Source organism: Hyaena hyaena, unplaced genomic scaffold (genome assembly GCF_003009895.1).
Source record: "Hyaena hyaena isolate Hyena2069 unplaced genomic scaffold, ASM300989v1 scaffold_16, whole genome shotgun sequence".
Classification (NCBI taxonomy): Eukaryota; Metazoa; Chordata; class Mammalia; order Carnivora; family Hyaenidae; genus Hyaena; species Hyaena hyaena.
Genome location: NW_024080650.1, coordinates 886,915 through 907,646, shown reverse-complemented (window position 1 = coordinate 907,646; position 20,732 = coordinate 886,915). Strand labels below are relative to the sequence as shown.

Below are 20,732 nucleotides of genomic sequence, written 5' to 3'. Positions count from 1 at the left end.
TCTGTGACTCCCTCTCTCTCTGACCCTCCCCTGCTCACACTGTCTCTCTCTCTCTCTCTCCTAGAAATAAATAAAAACATTTAAAAAAAAAAAAAAGAAATAGTAAGAGGAAGAGGCCATAAGAGAAATTATATTCCTGTTATCGGAGTATAAATTCATGCCACTGTTGAGGGGCCATGGCAGTGATTTTGCATTTTTCATGCAGCAATTATAGGACATAAAAGCTATCCCAGAGAGATCTGCATAGAAAAATGTAAAAGCATATGTAACAACAATTGAAGACAATCTAAAAGTCAGTCAAGGAGACTGGTTTAACAAAATATGGTACTTGTACTATGAGAAAAACTGTTTAAAAATGAAGTGAATCTCAACACGGGAAAAGGTAATCATAGAACATGGAGCGAAAAAACCCACAAGTTTTAGGACAGCATGAAAGCAGGGAACCCACTTAATAAACCAAAGAACCAGAAAAAACCCCCACAACTTATGTGCAACATATATACACAGAAAAAATTGTGGAAACACATGCATCAAAATATTAACAGTGATAATTTCTAAAAAGTAGGACATTGAAGTTTTACTACAAACATAAACTGCTTTTGGTATTTTATAGTAAGAGAATTATCTTTATGGTGATTTTCTACTTTAAAAAGTCCGAATGAAGACTTAATATTTTGTTTTCAAATACTTGGATTAGTTTAGCATCATTTTATTGTATCTTTTTATGTCTTCCCTACAAATTTTTGCCTTCACATTATATAGATCATTGTTGTTCAATAAAAATTTGTGAGCCACATATGTAATTTTAAAAGTTCTAGTAGTCGCATTAAAAAGTAAAAACAGGGGTGCCTGGGTGGCTCAGTCAGCTAAGTATCCGACTTTGGCTCAGGTCATGATCTCACGGTTCGTGGGTTTGAGCTTCACATCGGGATCTGTGCTGACAGCTAACTCAGAGCCTGGAGCCTGTTTCAGATTCTGTGTCTCCCTCTCACTCTGCGCCCCCCCCCCCCCAACTTGTGCTCTGTCTCTGTCTCAAAAATTTTAAAAAATAAAAAGAAACGAGTGAAATTAATTTTAATAGTTTTATTTAACCCAAGATTGCCCAAACATCATTTGAACATGTGACCAATATAAAAATTGAGACATTTTATATTCTAAGTCTTCAAAATCCAGTGTGTATTTAATACTAATAAGCACATCTCAATTTGAACACTAAATTTTTATCAGAAAATATTTGATCTGTATTTACATTTCCTAAAATTCTTCATTTGAAAAAGTAGATTCACATACCCAGGTTACTTAAAAGTTCTCTACTAACTGAATCAAGGAGCTGTTTTTGAATTATACTTAAATTAGTTAAAATTAGATAAAATGAAAAAGTCAGTTTCTTAGTCATACCAGCTACATTTCTTTTTTTTTTTATGCTTTTTTTTTTTCTTTCTGAGAGAGAGACAGCGTGAGCAGGGGAGGGTCAGAGAGAGAGAGGGAGATGCAGAATCTGAAACAGGCTCCAGGCTCTGGGCTAGCTGTCAGCACAGAGCCCAACGTGGGGCTCGAACCCATGAACCATGAGATCATGACCTGAGCTGAAGTCGGATGCTTAACTGACTAAGCCACCCAGGTGCCCCCCAGCTACATTTCAAGTGCTCGTGAGCTACAGTCTGACTAGTGGCTATTAAGTCTATACTGATCTTTTAGCTTCTTGCTTATTACTATCTACTTTTGATTTCTATTTAGCTTTTTATCACTTAACTCTAAACCTTTTAAGCTTTATCTGTTTCACTGGGTATGGTTAATCTGACCTCGAGCCAGGGCCATACTGACCACTATAGCTTGACGAAGTGTTTACTATCTGGGATGGCCAGTGGACAGTCTCCCCACCCTCTCCATTTTTTCTTGATAATTCTTTCTTGATCTCGTTATGCTGTAATTTTGAACAATTTTATTAACTGAAGTAACACAAACATAAAAATTTCATTTATGTTGGTGAAATATAGGAATATAATTCTTTTCCCCAGAAACACTGAATGCTTTTATTAGATTCTTTTATCTCCCTCTGAGATTAGAGGGTTGCAGCAGTTACTTCTTGGTGGAGATGTCATCATCATCCAGAAACTAAAGGCTACAGTTCACAGCAGGCAGAAGTGGGCCCATCAGGATGTGGATGAATCTTGACACGAGGCCATCTGTGCTCCAGCATCACTTGAGAAGGGATTTCCCCTTTCACGGTAGAAAGGGGAGGACACCCCATGGCTTACTATGGGAAATATAATTATATGGTTTTCATGACAGCATCCGCCTTTACCAATAAGAGCTACAAAAGATGTATGCCTCTGAACAACATAGCACTGATTTTTTAATACTGTCCTAGTGTCTAGCAACTTTGAATTCACCTATTAATTCTAACATTTTTTATGCAGATTCTTTTGGATTCCTCCTGTCATGCTGTGTGATGATTTTTTTCTTTTCCAATTCTTACGTATTTTGTGTTTCTTTTCTTCCTGTATGGCTAGAACCTTTGTCACAATGTCGAATGAAGTAACTGGTAAGTAGAATCTGTGTCTTGTTCACAAACTCAAAGAGAGAGTTTCTAACATTTTTCCATTAAGAATGTGGTTTGCTATTGGCTTTATATATTGGTACCTTTATCAGATTTAAAGAAGTTTTTTCTATTCCAAGTTTCCCAAGAGTTTTTTAATGAATGATAACAAATTTTATCAAATGCTTTCCCCCACTGATTAAGATGAGTTTATTATTCTTCTCCCTTATTATGCAATTAATGTTTTTAATGTTTTATTTATTTCTGAGAGAGAGAGAGAGAGAGAGAGAGACAGCATGAGCAGGAGGGTCAGAGAGAGAAGGAAACACAGAATCCGAAACAGGCTCCAGGTTCTGAGCTAGCTGTCAGCACAGAGCCTGACATGGGGCTCAAACCCACGAACCATGAGATCATGACCTGAGCCGAAGTCGGACGCTTAACCGACTGAGCCACCCAGGTGCCCCGCAATATGTACTTTTATAAAGCAGTGATCTTCAATCTTAGTTGCACATTGCAATCACTGGGGAGCTTTCAAATGCTTACGTCCCATCCCCAGAGATTCCAATGTGGCTGGTCTGGGATGTGGCATAGACATCAAAAGCTTCTCAAGTGATTCTACTGTGCAACCAAGGTTGAGAACTGCAGATTTAAAGCCATCCCCTCTAAGTACAACTTTAACTGCACCCCACAAGTTAATTTTTCTTGATCATTCAAATTGTTTTAAAATTTCTGTGATAATTTTATGTAGCATTCTTATTTTTTTTAATTTTCAAGTTTATTAGGGGAGGGGAGGAGTAGAGAGAGAGAGGGAGAGAGAGAGAGAATCCCAAGCACTGACAATGCAGAGCCAGACATGGACCTCGAACTCATAAACCGTGAAATCGTGTCCTGAGCCAAAATCAAGAGTTGGATGCTTAACTGACTAAGCCACCTAGGCGCCCCTTCTGTAAAATTTTTAAAGGGGCAAATTCAATATATGGTTTTAGAGGTCAGGTGAGTAGTTACTTTGGGGAAGAAGGGAGGGGCTGTAATTGATGGAAACACGGGGAGCTTCTGAAGTGCATATTTAATTTGTGATGATTCATTGAGCTAGACACCTGTTTTATAAGTGTTTCTGTAATTTTATAGTATACTTAAAAATATATTTCATACAAGGAGTGGGAATTATAATGGCATTAGCTTTCTCAACATTAATACTGGGAGCTAGAAGAAACAGCATAATGTCTTCTAAATTTAATGGAAAATGATTTCCAACCTAGAATTCTGCATTCAAACTTTTGATCAAATGTGACGGTAAAATTAAAATATTTTCAGACAGAGAAAGTTGCAGGAAAGTTACCTTGCCTGCAACTTTTCTCAACCTCCTGGAGATCATGCTCCAATAAAAAGAGTAAATAAATAGGGATATGAAGACATGAGATCCTGGCAACAGAGATTTCAATAGAGGAGGAACACCAAAGAGGTTCCCAAGATGGCAAAACCTTGCAGCAGGTCTCCAGAGCCAGCGCCTGGGGACAGGGGGCGGGAGGGCTCGAGGGCAGACGTCTCCAAGACAAACTGAACCCAGGAGACCACGTGCTTATGTCTGCCACAGATACATTTTCCAGTTCTGTCAGAGCACAGGGATAAATCAGGGGTAGTTACACACAAAGCCAATCAACGAAAAAACCCAAATTAGGATAAACAACAAGTGATTCCCCCATCCAAAAATGGGGAAGTATAATCATAGTTCAACTCAGCTGTGAATAGGGGTTTTACAGTTATAACAACATAAACAGGGAGCACTGATTTAGCCAAGCATTGTGATGTAACTATGTGACATGAGGGGGAGGAAGGGGATTTTGTTCACACTCGTGGTGTACAGGGGAGGTGTTAGGTGAGGTTACATGAGATAATAAATCCTCATCTATAGTGGGACATTGAAAGATAAACTAAACTAGAAAATCAAGAAAGAGTGTCAACATGGAGAAGTTAAGTATCGCTAAGACAATTTAAACTGGGGGGAAGTGAGGGATGGGAAGGTGTGGGGCAGGATGCTGCTACTTTCTCTTATGAGGTCTGGAGCATGTGTCTTTTCAATTATGTGTATATAGTATTTCATAGAAATAAAATTTAAAAAAGTATAAAAATAAAAGAATCCCCAGAAGTTACAAGTTACTTTTAGCTTAAAAACTCTGGATAGTCACGTGAATCACCCCTGAACAAGAAGCAGCATAGTGGTAGCACACGCCGGTAATCATTATGAATTGTTGTTTCAACCCCAAATTCTCCCCATACGAAGGGCCAAATTATCTACATTTTAGTACAGAATACATGAAAAGCTGCTCCCAAAAGCCAAAACATACAAAGCAAATTATTTCATTTATCAAATCAGAGTGAATTCACATGATTGCAACCAACATGTAACTTCTCAAAAAGGTCTATTAAGTTATTTTGATCTGTTTTGCCCACACAGGATTATTTACCTTTTATGAGCTGATAATTAATGGGATTAAGTACCTGAATCAAAAGAGAAGATATGGTTTGTAGAAGTGAAATTACCTGAAGAAAGTCACGAAGAACTGTACCAGGTCCATAAAATTGCTGTGCTGGGAGAAGGCGATCTGTGAGGGAGAAACAGGCAGTGTGAGGAGGTAGACTACACAGCAGCACCATGAACGCAGCCTTCCTGGTTCAGGAGTTAAGCTAAAAGACACACTTGAAATGCTCAGCAAGAGACTAATGAAATTGTTTTCACTTGAGGAAAAGTGCCTCAACCCTTTAGTTTCTTTTCTGGCTTAACTGCCAACCCAAAGGTAATATTCTGAAGGTTCAAAGCACCCCTCTGCTCTTGACATCAGACCTAAGTCCTTTCGATGTGACCCTGAGGACCTCTCAGATCCCAAGATGAAAACCCCATTGCCAGGCAAGCCAGTTTGCTCTACCTCCTGAGCCTTCCTCTGGATAACATACTCTCCTTATTTGCTTCAAGTTCAAGTTCTTGGATCTGCCTCGAGGTTGGGAGCCTCATCTGGTGCCCTTCATCCCTTTCATACTTACACGCTCAATGAATACTCACTCCAGGATAATATCCTTTTTTAAAAAAATAGTATCTCAAGTTTTACTACAGTAAGTATCATCTGACAATCAATATAACACCAGTTGGAACCTAAATAATTTTATTATACAGTTAATAGTTTTTATATGAAGAATATAAAAAAATTCATAATGTAGTTCACCTAACTGACTGAAACAGGCATTATTTTGTACACTACTAAGGAAAAACACTGTCACTTATACTATGACAAAATGCTTTAAAAATCATTGACTGTAAGATGGATCGTGATTTCAGAGATACTAGAATTTGAAAAAAATGAGCATGTTCAGGATTTATTACTAAGTATGATAACTGTGTCCTTATTATTACATATAATACTCATAGTACTAGCCAGATGTTATGGCATATTCCATTTTTTGAATTTTTAAATTTTTTTATAAAATGATTTTTGAGTGTTTATTTCTTGTTTTTTTTTAATGTTTTATTTACTTTTGAGAGAGAGAGGCAGCGTGAACAGGGGAGGGTCAGAGAGGGAGATACAGAATCTGAGGCAGGCTCCAGGCTCTGAGCTAGCTGTCAGCACAGAGCCCGACGCGGGGCTCGAACCCACGAACCGTGAGATCATGACCTGAGGTGAAGTCGGATGCTTAACCGACTAAGCCACTCAGGTGCCCCATAAGGTTATTCAGTCTTGAGGAATGATGATTCCAGGTTACAACATATAAAGAAGGAGAAGGTAAGACATTCCAGTCCATCCAGTCCTGTTGATAAGAGTTTCATCTTTTAAACCATTAGTACGTCCTCTCTGTTTAGACTTAAAGAGATCCTGAGATGCTTTTCCTCACTGTCAGGTGCCAGGATGTATGGAAGCTAATAGTACCCTCTGAGGATACCAGATGTCTGTGCGCCCTGTGCCACAAAACACTCCTCAGTGCCGGGATCACAACTGACTTCTTGGTGAAGCAGGGCCACAACACATTCATGTCTAATTCAAAACCACAACGAACCAGTAGAAATTGGCTGCCAATGTAACTGTTACCCAGACTCACATTAAGGGGATCTCTTTCATTAAGTGTTATTGATCCAAGTCTCCACAGTTACATGTTTTGTAGGGAAACAGAAGTCCTAACAAAAGTGTTGATGAATAGACTGGCCACTTAGAAACATCTAGCCTTGCTCAACACCCCATCTACCACGTCAGTCTTTGCTGATTAATCTAATTGACAGGGTGATGAACTTATTGTCCAAACTGAGAACTTCTGAGAGAGAAGGGGAACGAGATTAAAAATTACACTGGGCGATCCTTATCAAAATAACACCAGCATTCTTCACAGAGCTAGAACAAACAATTCTAAAATTAGAACCAGAAAAGACACCGAACAGCCAATGTTGAAAAAGAAACCCAATGCTGCAGACATCACAATTCCAGATTTCAAACTGTGCTACAAAGCTGTAATCATCAAGTATGATGCTGGCACAGAAACAGACACACAGATCAATGGGACAGGATACAGAACCCAGAAAGGGGCCCCCAAATGTATGGCCAACTAATCTTCAATAAAGCAGGAAAAAATATCTGATGGAAAAAAGACAGTCTCTTCAGCAAATGGTGCTGGGAAAACTGGACAGCAATGTGCAGAAAAATGAAACTGGACCACTTTCTTACACCACACAAAAATAAATTCAAAATAGATGAAAGACCTAAATGTACGACAGGAAACATCAAAATCCTATAGGAGAAAACAGACAGCAACCTCTTTGACCTCAGCCACAGCAACTTCTTACTAGACATGTCTCTGCAGCCAAGGGGAACAAAAGCAAAAATGAACTATAGGGACGTCATCAAGATAAAAAGCTTCTGTACAGCGAAGGAACAATCAACAAAACTAAAAGGCAACCAACAGAATAGAAGAAGACATTTGCAAATGACATATCGGATAAAGGGTTAGTATTCAAAATTGATAAAGAACTTATCAAGCTCAACACCCAAAAAACAAATAATCCAGTGAAGAAATGGGCAGAAGACCTGAAGAACACTTTTCCAAAGAAGACATCCAGATGGCTAACAGACATATGAAAAGATACTCAACATCACTCGTCACCAGGGAAATACAAATCAAAACCATAATGCAATACCACCTCAAGAATGTCAGAATGGCTAAAATTAACAACTGAGGAAAAAACATGTTGGCAAGGACGTGGAGCAAGGGGAACATTTTTGCACTGCTGTTGGGAATGCAAACTGGTGCAGTCACTCTGGAAAACAGTGTGGGGGTTCCTCAAAAAATTGAAAATAGAACTACCCTATGACCCAACAATTGCACTACTAGGTATTTATCCAAAGGATACAAAAATGCTGATTTAAAAGTGGGGGGGCACACGCACTCCAATGTTTATAGCAGCACCACCCACAATAGTCAAATTATGGAAAGAGCCAGGATGTCCACTGACTGATGAATGGATAAAGAAGATGTGGTATATACATATACATACACATACACATACATTTATATGTATATATGTATATATATACATACACAATGGAATATTACTCAGTGATCAGAAAGAATGAAATCTTGTCATTTGCAACAAAGTGGATGGAATTAGAATGTATTATGCTAAGCGAAATAAGTTTGCCAGAGAAAGACAAATATCATATGATTTCACTCATACGTGGAATTTAAGAAACAAAACAGATGAACATAGGGGAAAGAAAGGAAAAATAAGATGAAAGCGGAGAGGGAGTCTAACCACAAAAGACTCTTAAATGGAGAGAACAAATTAGGGTTGCTGGAGGGGAGATGGGGGGGGAGGATGAGCTCAAGGGGTGATGGGCATTAAGGAGGGCACTTGTTGGGATGAGCACTAGGTGTTATATGTAAGTGATGAATCACTAACTGTATTCCTGAAACCAATACTATACTATATGTTAACTAACTTGAATTTAAATTTTAAAAAATTACAGTGGGACAACAAGCATGATTGGGCTGTCCCTACTCAGACCATCAGACATGCAAACCAATTACAAAAGCGATTTTGTGAAAGATGAGATTTTCCTGAAAGTGCTGTCGGAGAACTGATCGCACAAACCAGAGCGAAATGAGGGCTTGGCAGGATTATCAGCTGAAGAGGTATGAAGGTAAAAACACAAGTCCTTCAAAACACTGCAAAGAGGATTAAGAGAGGACCTTGGGAAAATTGATGAGGCTCTTGACTACTAAATCATGCTGTGAAGCCAAATCTGAAGTGAAGGACTCCATTTGTGCTGTCCCATCTCTGAGCACTATCTATCTGCATAACTGAAGCATTTTCACAATCTTGCTCATTTTCTAGGTGTAGATTTATTTATGGTCTTTTTCTTTCATTAGAAAATAAGATTCACAAGGACAGGGACCTTGCTGATGACTATACGTCTCTAGTGCCTAAAGCACTGATTGGCACCTAAGAGTGTGGAATAAATATGTGCTGAATAACTGAACAGGGTAATTGGAAAAATAATGACGCTATCCCCACTTCCCCCAAAACTTAGTAAGACCTGACTGAGTTTTCTTTCTTCTAAGAATCAGCTCATGGTTGCAACCATAATTTAAAATTTGTTGACTCTAAAGTTAAACATTTTTCGTGCTTTTCAGTTTCACTTAAGACAATATTCCAGTCAGAACTTTCTTTCATGATTATAAAATAAACATTGAAACAAACACTGAAGTGTTTGTGGCCTTTCTGACACTGAAGAAAATGGGGACTGCCTATAATAAAATATACTTAATACAAGGAAGAAAATGTTTTTACAATTTGAAAATGAAACAGTATCATTCTTCTCCCTTTTCAAACAGTACGTATCGCTCCCCACACTCCAGCAAACCTAGAATTCATGTCCCCTTACATTTCCACAACCTGCTTCTGCCTCACTTTCAGCAGTAAGTTTGATTTAAGGTGTGCTTGCCCAGGGGACCCTCTGGGTTCATTAAATAAATCTGAGAAACTAAATTCAGAAGCCCAGCTAGCGCCAGGGTTTAAGGGAGGACATGGTGGACCTGCATTTCCCAAGCAGTCATTTTGTGCTTCTGCCAAACACGTGTTTTCAGGTCACTCTACTACTAGGTCTTTCCGTCACCAGAGTGCCCTGGTCCCCCATCTGCTGTGGGTGGCCCCTGTCCCTCGCTGCCCAGTCCACACACACCCTTCCTTATTCTGCCGCCAGCTCCTCCACTGGGGATTGGCTCTCTTCTCTATACTCCCAGTGCCTGATCCACTTCCCTTTCAGGGCATGGGACAGTCATATTCCACTTTATACTATGGCTGTGTATGCAAGCGATGTCCTGGAAAAGAAGATTCCTGTACTCTCCTCTCTACAAAGGTAACAATTTCTGACTTTCTAACTGCTGTAGGATAAAGAATGAAATGGTAATTCCCTCCTACAGAAGCAGATACCCCTACCTCCAGAGGGCAAATACACCATTGTACTCCAAGAACTAGACCATGGCTCTTAAACTCTGGAGAGCCTGCAACAAAGTGCGAGTCTGGGCCCTATTCCTATTCCTGAAGCTTTAAGTGCCCCGGGTGATTCTGATGCTGGTGTCCAAAGGGTGTATTTTGGGAACACTGAAATAAGGAATTAATGGAAAAAGTCTACCCTGCTGCTTCCCCTGAACAATTCCTCTAGTGTTTCAGGAACTATACTGAAAAAATTCGTCATTTTTACTTGGAAGGTTTGGCCCCCAAAGAAATGAACTTGGATCTTTTTCAGGGGTAGGGGTGCGGGGGGAAGGATGAGGGTAGAGAAAGAGAGGGTAATGCTTTGAAACAGAGAGGCATGGTCCAAAACCTGAGACCAGGAAATGGAGAGAGTGGAGAGAATGTTCTAGAGTTTTGAAAGGGCCAAGGAATACAGGGTGAATGCACGGTAGGCCTGGAGAGGCTCTGGGGCCTCAGTGATTGTCCTGGGCTCAAGTGTCTAGGTCTGTCACACAAGGGAATGAGGACAGCTGTCTGAAAATAAACCCAGTGGCCATAAGCCAGGGCAGTCAGTGAGTGAAGATCAGAGGGCCTTCCCCAGATCTCAGGGCTCAGGTAAGCCTTGAGGTTTCTGCGGTTCCTGAGAAGGGGATGGGGCTCTCTGAGAATCAATTTCTTATCAACTGTGGTAGGGAGGGTGCTCTAAAAATTTTTTTTTTTAAATATTTTTTAAAGTAAGGCATTTCTTATATTAAACTACCACAGAACAAATTATTTTTCAAACATTTGCATTTTACATCTCTTATGTGTAGTCCAGAAAGTAAGTATTTGGAAACAAGTGAATGAATGGATGAATGAATACTGACTCACTGACTCACAGGGAAAGGCCACTGTTTAATACAGAAAGTTTGAAAAAAGAGAAGGAAGGACCTCTAGTTTGCCTTTATTGTCACCACCACGAATGATCTTCACTGTTATGAACACACAAGGTAGAGAATGGGAGAGGACGGCTGGCCATCCTGAGAAGTAAAGATTGCTGGCTTCGAGGAAGCATCTGATGGGCTCTGAGAAAACCCAAGGTCTGTATGTACCTGGCAGAATCCTGGTGGGCTGCTCCCATGGCTCCTGAGGCCAGCAGCTTAACCAGGGCTCAGCTCCTCTTGGTCTGGGAGCCTGTCTAGACTAGGTCCCCTCTGCTCTTCAAACAGGCTCTGCAGACGCTAAAGATCTCACTTCAGGACCTGAGAGGACTAAAGTGGCCTTGGCTGCTATCTGGGCTCCTGGCTTCACCATGCCAATCTTGCCATACAGTTCTGGGACTGCGAGGCTGGAAGTCAGGAGAGAACGGATTCCTCCCATAAGAACTCAGGTCTCAGCTGTGTCAAAAATGGAAGACTCTGTGACCAGTCTAACCTGGGTCTACTGCTGCCGCCACCTTGAGTTTTGCTGTGACACAGAAAAACTTTCTTATATGAAATCTTGCCATTTGCAACAATGTGGATGGATCTAGAAGATATAATGCTAAGTGAAATCAGTCAGTCAGAGAAAGACAAATAATATACAATTTCATTCACATGTGGAATTTAAGAAACAAAACAAAGAATAAAGAAGAGACCAACCAAAAAACAGACCCTTAACTATAGAGAACTGATGTTACCAGGGGGGAGGTGAGTAGGGGATGTGTGAAACAGGTGATGGGGAGTAAAAGTACACTTGCTGTGATGAGCACTGGGTGATGTATGGAAGCGACGAATCATTATACTGTACACCCACTGTATGTTAACTGTATTGGAATTAAAATAGAAAAGAATAAAGACTAAAGGAACACTGGATACCCTTGTGGCAGCTGTAGAAGCTTCCAGCTGAGCTGGGCCTGCAGCTTCTTCACAAAGTAATTGATGGCATTTGTAGCTGAGCTTACGCTCTCTAGCAGGATTATCACTATGTCTGAGATTCAACAGAATGGAAGAATGCTCTAGAAAATATTACCAAATTTTTCAAGCCATAGTTGGTAAAAGTCTCTGATGAAGAGATATTTTAGCCATTGAATCAGCTGAATTGATTTCATCAGGAAGGTATGAAATGCTTGAAAAGTAGGAAAAGATAAAATCAGGCAGGCTCTCTTAGAAGAAATAGTTGATATTTCTTCTCACGGCTACAGGATTTTGATTGGCAGTTAACACTTGCATCATCTTATAACAAGATTGCTACATTACAAATTGCCACTTTTAAACCTTAATCTAGGGGCACGGGATGGCTCTGTTAAGAATCTGACCTCAGCTCAGGTCAAGATCTCACAGTCAGGTGAGTTTGAGTTCCACATCGGGCTCTGTGCTCAGCTCAGAGCCTGAAGCCTGCTTCAGATTCCGTGTCTTCTCTTTCTCTCTCTCTCTCTCTCTCTCTCTGCCATTCCCCCGCTCACACTCTCTCAAAAGTAAAATAAAAACATAAAAAAAAATTAAACCTTAAATCTAGATGTAAAAGAAAATGGTGAAGTCAAATTGTATTGTCGAAACAGATAAAGAAGAGCTGCAGAATCTAATAAATTCCTTGGAAGCAGCTAACAAAGTGGTCCCGCAGTTGAAATAACTGGAAACTCTATCCGATTTCACTGCTACACCCGAGACAGCCGAGTGACTACTGTATGTTCAAAAACCTGCAACATGTGGTTATGCTGAGCGAAATAAGTCAGGTAGAGAAGGACAAATATCATATGTTTGCACGTATAGGAGGATTAGGAGGAACTTGACGGAGGAACAAGGGGGAGAAGAAGGGCGGAAATGGTGGGGGAAAGGGAGAGAGGCAAACCATGAGAGACTCTTGAATGCTGACAAAAACTGAGGACTGATGGATGTGGGGGGGAGGGGGGGTGGGCATGGAGGAGGACACTTGTGGGGATGAGCACTGAGTGTTATGTGGAAACTAATTTGACAATAAACTATTTGTAAAAAAAAAAAAAGAAAAGCAGGAGCTTGCCTAGAAATGCTTGGAAAAAAAAACAAAAAACAAAAAACAAAAACCTGCAACATGTGGACTGTAAGGCTGTGCTGAGAAAACAGCCATGCTGAGATTGCAAAAATAAAAATTTATCAGCTTCCTGAAAGCACAGGAAATGACATGGTTGACAGGAAATGCATAAAAACGATAGATGAAAAAGCTGTAAAGAAATTTCTAATTTCATAATGGCTGTTTTGCATTTATTAAATATTTGAGAAATCTTTATAGATATACAGTGTAAGTTTTACTGAAAACTAGAAATGGGCTCTCAAGTAATGTGAAACATCAAAGCACAAATATACTTGAATGTTGCTTAAAGGAATATACGAATAGCAGGATGTGTTAACAGCGAAATATATGATTAATTTATATTTTAAACTTTTAAAGAATGTAGAAGCTGCATATATAATAGCAGATTGCGTATCTTTCTTATATTTCAAAGACTGTAAAATGTAAATTTCTTAGAGAAAGAAGCCCTTCAGACATGAATAAGAAAAAAATAAATCTGTGTGAAGAGTTTTGAGTTTATGAATTCTAGAAATTAGAATCTTTTACTAATGAAAATAACACTGTTACTTCTGTCTTTCTGATTGGGAGGGTATGCTCTGATAAAAAGAACAGATGTCATTGTGCAGTGTATATATAACTATTCAAATATCAGCTAAGATTAAATATAGGTACACTTTTGTTATAAACTTTGTTACAAACAAAACAAGTTTTGTTATAAACTTGTTAATAGTTTTGGGTGTTAACAGCTTCACTGGAAAATGAACCATTTTAAATTTTAGTTAACTTTAAAAACAAGCATTCTGGGGCGCCTGGGTGTCTCAGCCAGTTAAGCGTCTGACTCTTAATTCTGGCTCAGGTCATGATCTCACGGTTCCTGGGCTCCGTGCTGATAGCGTGGAGCCTGCTTGGGATTCTGTTTCTCCCTCCGTCTCTGCCCCTCCCCTTCTCATACTCTCTCTTGAGCTCTCTTTATATATATAAAATAAGAAAGAATAAAGGAACACTAAAAACAAAAATAAAATAATTTCCTTAAAAACAAAACAAAAACAAATAGAAGTTCTATATGGAACTCCATGTTGAGACCACGGGCACTGGGATCCAATCCAGAGGCGGCCTCACACACTAGCCACCTAATGCTGGTTTGTGCTGGCACAGAAACTGTATGCCCAGGCTTTGCTCAGAGCCTCAAAGCAGGTTAACACCGTCAAGCCACTCAATCCTGACGTGCCATCTAAGACTCACCGTCCGCGTGCTCCCAGCCTCCCACCTCAATACTGCTCTGTTCTTTCTTCCCCACTTGTCCTTCCGGCCATTCCTTGCACCACTCTCCAGAATTCCGATTCCATTTTACCATGATCATTAGTAATTTAAAAGTCATTAAGAACTACATATACTGTACTTGGCTCAAATATCTACAAGGACCAAAGAGCTCATCAGGCAAAGCAAAGGTTCCTGCTCCCTATTTCCTCCCCTAACGGTTTCTCTCCAGAGGTCCCCACCTTTATTTAGGATTCTTTTCAGTTCTTCTGTGGGTTACCTTTTGATCACTAATGAGTTTTTTTTTTTTTAATATTTTTTTTTTTATTTATTTCTATGAGAGAGAGAGAGAGAGAGAGAGAGAGACAGCGTGAGCAGGGGAGGGTCAGAGAGAGAGGGAGACACAGACTCTGAAACAGGCTCCAGGCTCTGAGCTGGCAGTCAGCACAGAGCCCGATGCGGGGCTCGAACCCACGAACCGCGAGATCATGACCTAAGCGAAAGTCGGACGCTTAACCGACTAAGCCACCCAGGCGCCCCACTAATGAGTTTTTTTATTTCATTTTACTTTATTTGCTATTTCTTGACTTAGCCATTTTAGGTATCACTTACTTCCTACTATAATGGATTCAGGCCATGGTCCCCACTCACCCCTTCCAATATAGTTACATCATTGGTTTTAGGGCCTCTGTCAGTTTCTGTGTCACTGTTCTGAGGGTGATGGTATTGTAAGGATGCCAACAGAGACAAGAAATGGATAAAACACCCTTGAATACAGGGAAAAGATGTGTCTGTTACCCACAAACTGTTGCAGGAGCAGGAGACATCAGTCATGGCCCACTGGAAGGTAGGTTCCCAGCCCTCACAGCCCAGAGGGAGGAGCTCTCAGGCCTCTGCTGCACCCCTGCTTGGAGGTGAGCTCAGCAGTTCTCAGGGAGGCTCCCTTTGCCTTCTCACCAGGGTGAGGTGTGTCAAACTGAGGGAAAACGGGTTTTGTCCCTGATTCCTGACTATTCTAGAGACTGCCCAAGAGTAGCCAATAACTGGTAAAACCCTCGTAAATATGCTATGCGCTTCCGACAAAGTAAAAGAGAAGGTCAGTTCCAAGATACATCCCGGCTGGCACAGGTGTGCTAAGTCCCAGCTAGCCTAGGCTGCTGGCCCAGCTGAGGTTAAATAATACACTCAGGCCTTTATTATTTTTCTATCACTTGTATGATCTTTTTTGCATTTATTTTTATTAAGGACAATTTAAAACCTTTTAAAAATTAGAGAGAATAGAATAATGAACCCAGTGTGCTCATTACCCAGTTGTAATAATTACCAGCTCAAGGGCGGTCTTGTTTCATTCATATGCTAGCCTCTTTCCCCACAATCACATTATTTTGAAGTAAATCCCTTTTTTCCTATCATTCCATCCTTAAATATTTCAAATATATATAGTATCTCTGAACAGCCCTCTTTGTAATATTAGGATGTCTGTATCCTTATCCCTTTCTCTTTCACTCAACTCTTTTGACAACTTCTAGAACAATTCAATCCTCTAACACCAGACTGTGCAGACTGGGATGACAAATTCTTGGTCTCCAACCCGAGCTGGCACCTCAGCACTGGTCAGCAGTCATTCTGACAATATCAGAAAAAGCTCTCAGCATCTTTAGAAAAGCTGCAAAAACTCCCACAAAGTTATGATGCCAATCTGAAAGCTCCCGTACTCCAACTATGCATCATCTAGTGCATATTTGTGACATGTCTGCAGCTGATCACCACTATGCTATGACACTGAGGACACAGAAATATAAGGCATCATCCTTGCCCTTAAGGAAATCTTTGTAGAGTGAAAAGCCAGACAAGTCTACAGCAGTGGGGGCACAGATGAGGAAAGAAAGTTGCTACCAGCTATGTGTGAGGGACACTTGACGGACTTACTCCCCTGGGTTTCTAAGCAAGAATTCTACCTAGACTCCCCAGCTCAGGCCCAGCTCCCTCCAAACCAACTGTTGCCAAAGGGGTCTTTCAAAAACACTGATCTTTGGGCCCTTTTTGACACATCAACAATTCCCAGTGGTTTTTGGGTTATAGTTCAACCCCTCAGCTGAAACCTCCAGTCTATCCATGACAGCCTCTGCCTCGTTCCCCAGCACCTAGCTCACAGCACTGCCACTTCTCCTCTGCTCAGGGCTGGTAGTTCCTGAAAGAGACTGGGTATGCCCCTTCCCCACCCCAAACAACCCTACTCCCCAACCTCATGTTCCTGAGACTCAGCCCTGTTACTGTTTACCCTCACTCAGACTCAGGTGGCATGGGACACTTCCCTCTCCTCCCAGGGCTCCCAGAAGCATGTGGGCACATCCTGCCACCCAGTGTCTGACAGATCCTCCTGTCCATTCAAAGCTGCTGCTTTGGGCACAAAGCCTGCGGAGTGAGTATGTATTAAAGGAAGCCTAGTGGGTCCTGGATATGGAGGTCACAGGAGAGAGGTCTGCTAGTAACGGAGATTTACCCATCCTGGCCACAGCTGGTATTCACAGATGGTGGGGATGAAACTGTCCAGGAGAATGGGTCCAGGGGAAATCCAAGGGAACAAGGGTATTGAAAAACTAAGAAGAAACAGCCAAAGCCATAGGTCAAAAGTGAAAGAGAAGAGGCTTTCAAGAAGGAGTAATAAATAATGATCCTAATGAAAATCACAAGGTAGTACAAGAACCTTAAATGCCACTTTGAAACAAAAAAGACAAGGGTGCTTGGGTGGCTCAGGTGGTTAAGCGTCTGACTTCAGCTCAGATCATGATCACACGGTTCGTGGGTTCGAGCCCCGCATCGGGCTCTGTGCTGACAGCTAGCTCAGAGCCCGGAGCCTGCTTCGGAATCTGTGTCTCCCTCTCTCTCTGACCCTCCCCTGCTCATGCTGTCTCTCTCTCTCTCAGAAATAAATAAACCATTAAAAAAAAATGAAAAAAAGAATTCTGCTTTAAGTAGCTCAGTTCTAAATGTATTTTATGGCTTTATAAATCTTAAAACTTTTAAGTTACAGATAGCTGACGCCAGGAGGTATGTACATATGCCATCATCATTATTATAGAATAATATAAACATTACAAGTGTATCTGACATTATTCACAATAGCCAAAGAGTGAAAACAACCCAAGTATCCATCAGCAGATGAGTGAATAAAATGTGGTCCATATATCCATACAATAAAATATCATTCAATCTTAAAATGAAGTACTCAGACATACTAAATATAAATAAATCTTGAAAACAGTATGCTAAGTGAAAGAAGGCAATCTCAAAGGACCATATATTATGTAATTAAATTATTATGAAATGCCCAGAATAGGCAAATCTATAGGGATAGAAAGTAGACTGGTGGTTGCCAGGGGCTAAGGGGAGGAGGGAATGAGGAGTGACTGCTAATGAGTACAGGGTTTCTTCCTGGGGTGATGAAAATACTCTAAAATTGATTGATGGTGTAGTTACATAACTCTATGAATATACTAAAAACCACGAAATGGTGCGCTTTAAATGGGTGAACTGTATAGTATGTGGATTGTATCTCAATAAAACCATTACCAAAAAAAGTATATCTGAGTCAATGACATCCTTTGCTTAGTGGAGTAATCCTGCTGGCACCTATAAACAGGAGCCTAGCGTCCAAATGAATGCCCAGTTCTCAGTACAAATTCCGTGTTGCCTTTCCCTTGTGAACACTGGCCTCTTACATAAACCAGCAGATGAAACACCCAGCGTGGAGAAGGCTTTACTATTAGTTCCACATTACAATAACAACCTCTGTTGCAGAGCCAGTAACAAGCCAGAGCCCCAGCTTCACTGCCCACCTTCCCACCTCACCCAAAACGTCTGCCTGTCCATCCTCTATCCTGACTACCTACCCTCCCAAACTATGGGTGTGGCTATGCCAGCTGAGTCCCTGCTTACTGGCGAGGATGCCCAGGATCGCTTCCAGAAAGCAGAGGCGGAGGGAGGGGCGCTCACCCACAGGATCAACGGACTAGAAAACATGCACCACTGGCCCCAACACACCCACCACCCTCCTACACACAAGGTCTTTTCAATTTGGGTGGGTTTTTTTTTTTAGTTAAACCTGCATCTACAAAGATTTTTACAGTTGGTTTCAAATTCCCTCAGTTAGCAGTTATAGGTTTTGATCTGTTCCTAATTATGGAAAAGAATCCTGGGATTGGTTCAAAGTGAAGGAACTTGAGTTTAGCATTACCATTTTTAAAGTGCCAATGTTTATAAGAATTCTGAGAAGTAGATTCCCTCAGTTGTTTTGCTCTAAAAAATGAGAATGAAAGACAAAGAGTTTTGCCTGCATCGAAAGGCATACTAAAAGTTAACTGAATGGCCTATCCTGCACCACTTAGACACTTCCTTATCTCTACCTTAGTTTCTACATTTTTACAGAATCTGGATAGTCCCTAACTGTGCATGGGTGTGTTTAAGAGCTCACTGTACCTGGAAAAGCTAAGGCTCTGAGGAAAACAGAACAGTACAGAAACGTACGGCCCCCTTCGCTGAGCACCCCACTGGGCCTGCCCAGGAAGATGCAGGCAGAGCCCTCCACAAAGCACACACCCGGATACGGCCCCAAGTGCACAGAGAGGGGTGTCACATGAAGACACCGAGGACGCACAATGCCACAGCTCTTACACTGCCTGCAAATACTACAGTTAGTTGTACCACAGAGCAAAACGACACATTTTCAAGTGAACTTACCTGCTTGTTCAGGGAAAGCTTGCCAAACTAAATGGTGAGCACGCCATAGTTTATTTTCGAAAGTGCTCCTGAATACAGCTTTCATAAGTGGATCTTATTCAAGTAAGTGATCTAGCCCACGTAAGAACACCAAAAAAATCAGGCAGAAAGTCAGTATCTCTTTGACTCTTAAAATCAGTACTTTTAAAAAGTAAGTGTGGGGAAGAGATCCCTCTAGAAAGAAATACTCTAAAACCATTTCAGTGGCTTTCAGAGGGTGGAGCAACAGGCCATTGGGAGGAAAAAAACTAGAGCTCAGCATTGGCAAGAGCATGGGTATCTCCAGCACAAGAGCTGGTTTATATGCACGGGGCCCTCCTTCTAAATGCAAAAAATGTCAGCAGCATGAGATTTTCACTAAGAACCTTAAAAACATCATTTTTCAGTTATACGCAACAAAGCCTAAAGTTCAATCAGATTCAGAAATAACAAGGTATGTCAGTATGAAAACAATCTCAACTTAAAACAAGCCAAGAAATAATATTTACTAGACCCCCAAATCAAAAATTTTTTAAGTGTATCTGATCTATAATTGGATAGTGTTAGATGTTGCCATATTGAAACTGTATTGACCAGAGCCTAGAGCTCAACTTCTATGGGGTCAAATGACTTAAATCCCTGATTGCCACCTAAGATTCCCATTACCTTGTGTGTTCACTCTGCATAACCCTCTCCCCTTGAATGTGGGTGGGCCTGATCTAATCAGGTGATCACTTTTAAAAGAGATCCTGAGGTCAGTCAGGAAAAGTCAGAAAAAGTTGAAGCTTCAGTAGATAGATCTGTATTTCTGGTCTAATATTTTTATTTTCAAATGTTATAGAAATAGACTCATACAATATGTAAGTTGCTAAGCCTCCCCGCACCTCAGCAAAATTTTTCCTTGGGATTCATCCAAATTGTTGTATCAAGAGTTTATTTCTCTTTCTTGCTAAGTATTACCCTATGATATGTATATAGCACAGTGTGGCTGTTCACCTGCTGAAAAATACTTAGGTAGTTTCTAGTTGGGGTTATTATAAAGCTCCTGAATACTGCTGGACTGGTGATATAAACATGGGTGTACAGGTGTCTGTGTAATCACTGGCTTTCATTTCTCTGGGATAAATGCCCAGGAACACAATTGCTGGTTATATACAAAGTGCAAGTTTAGTTTTATAAGAAAATGTCAACCTACTTTCCAGAGTGGCTGTACCATCTTACTTTCCCACCAGCAATGTATGTGTGATCCAATTACTTTGTATTTTCTCAAGCATTTGGTGTTCTCACTATTTTGATAGGTAGGTAGTGATATCTCCTTGCGGTTTTAATTTGCATTTCTTTAATGGCTTCTGAATCTGAACATCTAATGTCCTTATTTGCCATAACGTATAATCTCCTTGATGAACTGTCTCCTCACACCTTTTGTCCATTTTCTAATTAGAGTACTTCTTTTTTAAGGTGTTGAGTTTGACAGTGTGGAGGTTCCTAAGGAAACTAACAACAGAACTCCCCTATGACCCAGCAATAGCACTGCTAGGAATTTACCCAAGGGATACAGAAATGCTGATGCATAGGAGCACATGTACCCCAATGTTCATAGCAGCACTCTCAACAATAGCTAAAACATGGAAAGAGCCTAAGTGTCCATCAACAGATGAATGGATCAAGAAGATGTGGTTT

General features: G+C 40.7%; 1 protein-coding gene and 1 pseudogene across 1 annotated transcript in view; one reads left to right on the top strand and one right to left on the bottom strand.

Moving 5' to 3' along the window:
• ATRN (attractin) overlaps positions 1–20,732 on the bottom strand; it is a 204,332-nt gene that overhangs the window by 24,652 nt on the left and 158,948 nt on the right. Inside the window, exon 30 of the mRNA XM_039224093.1 lies at positions 5,081–5,142. Within this exon, the coding sequence (XP_039080024.1) occupies positions 5,081–5,142 (62 nt within the window). The remainder of the gene's footprint in view (positions 1–5,080; positions 5,143–20,732) is intronic.
• On the top strand, positions 10,056–12,620 carry LOC120226427 (annotated as a pseudogene).